General features: G+C 33.6%; 2 protein-coding genes across 3 annotated transcripts; one reads left to right on the top strand and one right to left on the bottom strand.

Moving 5' to 3' along the window:
• Positions 1–272: 272 nt before the first annotated feature.
• LOC135145657 (transmembrane emp24 domain-containing protein A-like) lies at positions 273–1,862 on the top strand. 2 transcript variants are annotated; one of them, XM_064077785.1, is made up of 7 exons: positions 273–321; positions 502–801; positions 890–1,038; positions 1,141–1,219; positions 1,297–1,415; positions 1,659–1,720; positions 1,769–1,862. In XM_064077785.1, exons 3-7 carry the CDS (start codon positions 938–940, stop codon positions 1,831–1,833), a joined length of 426 nt encoding a protein of 141 aa, XP_063933855.1. In that variant the 5' UTR covers positions 273–321; positions 502–801; positions 890–937; the 3' UTR covers positions 1,834–1,862. The 2 variants fall into 2 exon arrangements, with proteins under 2 accessions (XP_063933855.1, XP_063933854.1); XM_064077784.1 differs by having other exon boundaries at positions 890–1,070.
• A 1,168-nt stretch (positions 1,863–3,030) lies between these two features.
• Positions 3,031–6,443, bottom strand: LOC135145650 (transmembrane 9 superfamily member 1-like). Its single transcript, XM_064077775.1, has 20 exons — positions 6,346–6,443; positions 6,145–6,235; positions 6,032–6,088; positions 5,875–5,979; positions 5,672–5,719; positions 5,412–5,479; positions 5,224–5,339; positions 5,024–5,075; positions 4,838–4,970; positions 4,696–4,779; positions 4,400–4,525; positions 4,251–4,343; positions 4,090–4,200; positions 3,929–4,040; positions 3,823–3,873; positions 3,661–3,772; positions 3,492–3,571; positions 3,365–3,429; positions 3,198–3,298; positions 3,031–3,060 (listed from the first exon to the last, which is right to left on the bottom strand). Exons 6-20 carry the CDS (start codon positions 5,460–5,462, stop codon positions 3,031–3,033), a joined length of 1,317 nt encoding a protein of 438 aa, XP_063933845.1. The 5' UTR covers positions 5,463–5,479; positions 5,672–5,719; positions 5,875–5,979; positions 6,032–6,088; positions 6,145–6,235; positions 6,346–6,443.

Genomic DNA, 6,443 nt, shown 5'->3' with positions numbered 1-6,443 from the left:
TAGATAGATAATTATGAAACCTACGCAATTCATTTGGAATGATTAAATAAAATTTTACGTAATTTATCTGCAGATATGTAAGCCTCTAATTTGATTTATTAAATTGTAACATATTTGATGAGTTTCTATGATGACTTACTCTCCATGTGGTGTTTCAGATATTGTAGGCTTATTGAATATGATATAAAATATTAGTTTTGAACATATAGAATAGGCAAATAAATCCTAGACAATAGCGTAGACGAGGCAGACAGTAAAATAACATCAAAAAGCCTTTATTTTTTTTGCGAAATAAGGAGAATACCCCCGTCTATGAGTTTTGTAAGTGGACCAGCGTACATTCTTAAAAATATTGTCGTGTTGTTATAAACGAAATACAAGTATTGTCTTTAATTTAGGTCGCTATACAATGTTTTAAAAATCACCATTATGTTATAATATTGTATATAATGATCAAATTTTTTTTTGGTTGTCTAACAAAAAATCAACTTTTGCAATTAGCAACTAAGAAGGCACAAGAGAAGCTGGTGGTATCCTTAGAGGTACATGGTGGGTAAGTATATAATAGCTGTAAGGAGACCGCCAAGTATTATCTCATAGTGAAGGCCACCTACTCCTTTTCCTCTTGCAAATATCCAAATATACTTTTGTTTTTAAAAATGAAACTGTGCAAGCCGTTTACTTTAAGCTTTACAATTTTCTTTTCTTTTTTAATAACTGATTTAGCGTCAACAAGAGTATTTTTAACTTTTGAACTGAAAAAGAATCGAGAACTTTGTTTCTTTGAACCCGCTAAAAAAAGTTATAAATACGTAACCTTTTTTTGGCATATAATTCTTAAGTTTTAAATTAACTGTATTATTATTATCATCTTTTTAAAAATAAAAAGACGAAAGCGTTTCTTTCGATTGGTACAGCATTAGTGACGAAGAAGAAGATGAGAATTCTATTACTACTAGACTTATTGACCCAACTGGCCAGACAGAAGTATTTCATTCTGAAATTTCAACTCAAGAAAAAAGAGTCAATCAGGAAGGAGTATATGAAATTTGTTTTCTTCTTACCCGCTTGTTAGTTTATTAAATTTAATGCTTATAATACTTCAGTGATCTGTAACTTTCTCAATTTTTTTTTTTTCAGAAAAAATGTTTGGCTCAGCTTAGATATCTTTAAAGAAGAAGACTCAAACTTCTTTGAAGACAACAAAAAAAGTGGCGAGGTTACAGTCTTATTAACTTTATATGTAAATGTTGGTCAACTTTTCTTTCCTACTAATTTTTTAAAATTATTTATTAGGCTATATTTGAGATTGGTCAGCTATACATGCAGAGCCTTTATAACCACTTGTCTCAAGCGCTGAGGACTTTAAACTACTTGCGTAACAGGGAATTGCACCACCGGGACATCGCTGAAAGGTATCAATTTTGCTAGCGCTGACAAAACTTATTGCAAAAGAGCCTGTGAGTTGTAACACTAAGTTTTATTTGTATATTTGCCATGAATATCTTAACTTATACTTAAGATCATGGACAATTAGGTAGAGTTAGTTACTTTCCTACGAACCACTTTAGGGTCTGAGTGCTAATTTGTATGTAATATTTGTTGCTCGCTTTGAAAGTATAACACCACTCAAATTAAGTCACTTTTGTTATTGTAAGCACCGCCAACAGAGTCGTATTGTGGTCTTTGGTAGAATGTCTCGTTCTTCTTAGTGTTGCAGGTATATTTCAATATGAGGTTTCTTTTTCTTTTTAATCATTTTTAAAAGGAGTACAAGTTTATCTCGTTCGCAGGATGTTTAGCAAATCTGCAAGCTATACCAGTTTTAAATAACTTTTACTGCAGCTTAAAAACTTTTTGTTCTTGCAACTTTATATAAATGAGAATATTTAATGCAGTGTAATAAAATACTTTGTTGAACTGTTTTTTTTTTATATTATCCCAGATTAAGTGACTTGAGAAGTTTATGGGTCTGTACCGCTGTAACAAAATATAAGCGTGCTTGAGACTTTCAATCTTTTTAAACTTTTTTACGTTAAAAAAATAGAACTTAAAGAAATGCTGATACTTTTTTCCATTATGACAGTAGGGCTATTAAACCTTAAATATAGTTTATTAACTTTATGCTATATCGCTTAAAGCAGAACTCGTCAACTTGGTTACCTTTAAATACCGTGCGTGATTCTATTAGGAGTTCTACTTGGAATTGTAGTGCTCTCGACCCATTCTGGCTCGGTAATCTCTATGAAACCCTGGAGCTAACGTCAAGACTATTTTCTGCCAATGAAACTTCAACTTTAGGGCTGCTAGAGTTTTTTAAGTACAAATAGCTTCTATTACAAAAGTGGTTTAGTTAGAGGAGAAGAAAGTCTGACTCTTAACGGCTAATTTAGGAACTTAACAGGTTATCCGCGCAACCTCCTTTGTGTAAGTAAGAGTATCACGAAAGATATTGTTAATAGAATAAAATTGTTCCAGCTCGCACTGAGAAAGTCTAGCTCAGTAATTTTCTGTGGACTAAAGTAAGCTGTGGTTAATTGAAAGGCGTAAACGAACTTCCAGCTTATTTGACGGTGCGTGTATGCAAGAGCATTAACACGGAGGTGAAATTCCGTGACTTATACAGGTCTTTGGGAGGTGCTCGCCCCCTCTAATCTTTACATTTCCTTGAAGGTATGATAGAGAGAATATGAGAGATAGCTCTAGTTCAAGGCAAAGAAAACCCATTTACGCACGGTTACAACTCCATTATATAGCCAAGGTTTTGGCTAACAAATTCCTATATATAAAACAGTCGCTTACTACTCTTGAAGATGCATAATCGCAGAGACGATGCAGTGTCCTTTGAAGCATAATCGGATAAAGTTAACAGTATCGGGTTCACTCTAATACCACCATTTCTATGGCTATTCATTAATAAAAGTACTTTTTCATTGGGTCAATTTACTTTAAGTTAATCTGAAAGGTCATTAAGTTACCAATTTCTGAGTTTATATGTTAATGAAAAGAAATTTCTTTTCTAAAAATGCTCTACAAAAAGGCGGTTTCAGAGTGCACAACCTGACCGTTATAATTAAAAAATCAGGCATCCATATTAAAAAAAAAAGGGGGGGGAGGGGGGTGGAACTGTATCAATTTTCAAACCAAACTTGAGCGCTAAGTTAATCCATTTTAATACTACCGTAAATATATTTTACAAATTTAAGAGAAGAAACGAAGCCAACAAAGCCCAGTATCAAAAAAATAGAGTAGCCGAGCACAAAAACATGTCCGTAGAAATGTGCAGCCTGGAAAGGTCCTAATGAATAATAACTGTAAAACCTACCCAAGCCCATTCCCCGTCTGAAGGAGACACTGAAAGTACCGTGCATGCGAGACCAGAAGTGGTAATACCAAAGAGAAAAGATGAGTAGCAGCACACTTGAAAACCTGCATGGAAAGACACGTGTTAGGGCATAGACCACGTGGTTTCTTGTTATAGTAACAGGCACCCAGTGTTGAAGATGGACGGCCACCACCAATGGTAGTCCTCAGAATCCAGTCGGGAAAAAACCAAGTATATCGAAACAAACTGTTTTGTAGATAATAATCTTATTTTTACCCCAAAACTTCATTTAGAGCAAAAAAGTAGTAACTAAAAGAATAATAAAATAATAATACAGCTGTATTAACAAGCGCGAGTGTGAATACAACTGCCAGGAGGCCATAAGAGAGGCCACTTTGTCGACCCCAAATGTTTTGGAAAATACAGAACAGTCCAAAAAGGAGTGCTCTAAAGGGAAGTGGTAAAAACACAAAAACCAGGAAGACCTTGAAACCTACAGGAAAGGGACTACACCTCCCGCCAAAAGGTAAAAAGCACGAGACTTGGACCTTCATAAATGGAAATGAGAAAAACAGAGGAAAGAGGCAGAATGAAGAGAGGAACCAAGGCAACTTGGGCAGCTCGCGCGGTATAGTGTTGGGCCTGCAGGGAAAATCGAAAACTTTAGTCGTTCTTCTACCAATTAAACTACCGGCCACAGTCAGCGGAAAGCCAACTGAGAAAATAATTTTAGTGAAAGGATGTCTTTAATAATTGGAATGTACCCAAAAGCCACAGAATAACTAGAAGAAGGACACTCGAGTAGTGCAAGGAGGGAGTTATGCCGTAATACAGGGAGAAAGAATACATAACACACCAATCCAGAAACAATGGGCCTGCTGACAAATATTTGCAGTCGCATACTTATTTTTGGGTAACTCTTAACCTATAAACAGCAAGTTGGTGGTCAGTAAAGTTCGTTTCCAGTATGTGCCGCCAAGTTGTTTATAAAAGTACGAGGAGATTGTTCCAGAAATTACTATAACAGTTAGCAGTTTGTCACATACAAAGTGGTTAAGAAAAGAGAATTCTTACGCGAAGTTAATATATAAAGCACGAGTGTCATGCGCTGTAGTTCAGCATAGTAATAAAGGCCACGCTCTCTAAGCATAGCCATAAGAAGAAGAATACAGGTGACACTTAGCAGTTGGGCCCCATTTCCTGAAAATATTCCAAATATATTACTCCAAGAACGTCATGTACTTTTAATAACTGCTAACGCATATAAAAGCTCTGAAAGTCAGCGCTATTGCCCAAAAAAAATTATAAATGATAAATTTTGTTAAGCTGCATATTAGGATGCTTTCACTTGCAAAAAGTTAATAAGAGACCCAATATGGCGCAAAACAGGTGCAAGTTTAGGGGCGGACGAAAGACATCTCCACTAATGAGCTTCCATCCCTGTTCATCTAGCACTTCGCAAGATAAAAGTTCTTTAGAACTGCTACCAGCACTGTTGAATATTAATAGTACGTCCAGAAAATTCCGAATCTTCAATAGAAAAACGCACAAAGTCGCTTTTCAAGCCGCGAAGAAGAGTTAAAGCAAGAAATAAAGCTAGAAAAACAACTATAATAGTGCCAGGCACAGTAGAGAGCCACTGTAGCTGCGGAAAAGTAGAGATTCCACAGTCAATAAAAAACAGATAAAAAGAAATACTTCCAATGGTCGATAATTCCCAACGGACAACGCCAGATCTTCATAATTTTTGCTGATAATAAAATGAAACAATCATACAAACGGTATTAAAAAAAAAAGGTTGATAGTTTATTAAAACTAAAATAATGAAGAAAAATTGAAATCTAAGCTAATTTCTCAATAAATACAATAAAATTTTTATAGTCTTTCAGTAAGTTTACTTAGTCTCGACCCAGTAAACGCTGTAAAATTGGTCCGTTAAAAAATCTTCCTGCGCCACTGAAATTCCTTCGGGGAGACGGAAAGGAGTGGAAACATTTACCGAAGCGTAGATTATCTAGTTAATATAAAGATTAAATTTATTATACTATTTAATATAATAATAAATAAATTTTTTCGGGGGTACAACCTGATTTGCACGATAAAATACGGTAAAGTTGTAGTGTCGATATAAAAACATTTCTTTTGTATCGCTTTCTAAATTTTTTTTTTAAAAAAGATCTTGTTAGTGGTATATTTATTGCTACTTAAACTTCAAGTATTACAATGTTAATAAATTTCATTTCTATTAATTGTCGTAAGTTTAAGCACAAGCTTTTTAAATTATAAAGAAACACATAAATAAATAAAAGAAAGTTACAAGGACTAAATAATCGTTGTCTTAAATACCTCCAGCCTCTTGAAATTCTCCAAGAAAATTACTTAAAGGAATATCATCTTAGAAAATAATAAAAATTTTAAAACGGTTAGCACGATAAAAAAAACTTTGAAGTATAGTTAAACAAAAAACACTTCACCAAAAGTAAAACAAACCAAGAATAAGATGGTATAACTTTATAAATAATATATACCTTAAAAAGTAACTATAATACCTATATAAATCTTAAAAAGATAACGATGATCAACAGCGTTTCTAAGTAATCTGATATCTTCTGTTTTTAATGGCAAGGAGCAAATCTTCTCCCTCTCAACAAAGCCTATAGTGATTAGTGAAGTTTTTATTACCGTTTTTTTAATATAAAAATTTACCCAAAAATTTTATATTATAAGGAGAATTTGAAAGTTGTTCTCCCGTAGATATAAGCCCTCAGAATAAAACATTTAAAAACTTATGCAAACTTCCATAAATGAAAGGTAAAAACCAAAAGTTGTTTTCGTTTCTATAATTGGTGGCTTACAAAGAGGAAGATCATAGTAGTTGTATCTTTCAAAGGGATTAAAGTATGGCCCGACCTGAAAATTGTGCATAATACATACATTATATAATACATACTTTTAAAAAGACTAGTATCCACAATATAATTATTCTCAATTTCTTTTTTTTTTAACCCAATATAACTTACGGTGTTAACGTAAACTTCAACAGGATCCCCTTTAGTGTAAAGGTTATGCGTAAGAGGGTTTACAAAAGTAAAAAACACTTGAAAAATTAAATAGAAAC

This window comes from Zophobas morio, unplaced genomic scaffold (assembly GCF_036711695.1).
Source record: "Zophobas morio isolate AGI-343-1 ecotype UQ-CSIRO unplaced genomic scaffold, CSIRO_AGI_Zmor_V1 ptg000167l, whole genome shotgun sequence".
In the NCBI taxonomy this organism is placed as follows: Eukaryota; Metazoa; Arthropoda; class Insecta; order Coleoptera; family Tenebrionidae; genus Zophobas; species Zophobas morio.
The sequence above is the reverse complement of the archived record's forward strand: the minus strand, read 5'-3'. Positions and strand labels throughout refer to the sequence as shown.

What these genes read in the sequence shown, in the direction of transcription:
- LOC135145657 (XM_064077784.1), top strand. Translation starts at nt 660, where the DNA reads ATGAAACTGTGCAAGCCGTTTACTTTAAGCTTTACAATTTTCTTTTCT. An exon ending in CTTTGAACCCGCTAAAAAAA is followed by an intron (nt 802 to 889) that starts GTTATAAATACG and finishes AAAAATAAAAAG; the next exon opens with ACGAAAGCGTTTCTTTCGAT. An exon ending in TGTTTTCTTCTTACCCGCTT is followed by an intron (nt 1,071 to 1,140) that starts GTTAGTTTATTA and finishes TTTTTTTTTCAG; the next exon opens with AAAAAATGTTTGGCTCAGCT.
- LOC135145650 (XM_064077775.1), bottom strand. Translation starts at nt 5,462, where the DNA reads ATGTTTTTATATCGACACTACAACTTTACCGTATTTTATCGTGCAAAT. An exon ending in GTTTACTGGGTCGAGACTAA is followed by an intron (nt 5,076 to 5,223) that starts GTAAACTTACTG and finishes TTTTATTATCAG; the next exon opens with CAAAAATTATGAAGATCTGG. An exon ending in TCGCGCTTGTTAATACAGCT is followed by an intron (nt 3,572 to 3,660) that starts GTATTATTATTT and finishes TCTACAAAACAG; the next exon opens with TTTGTTTCGATATACTTGGT.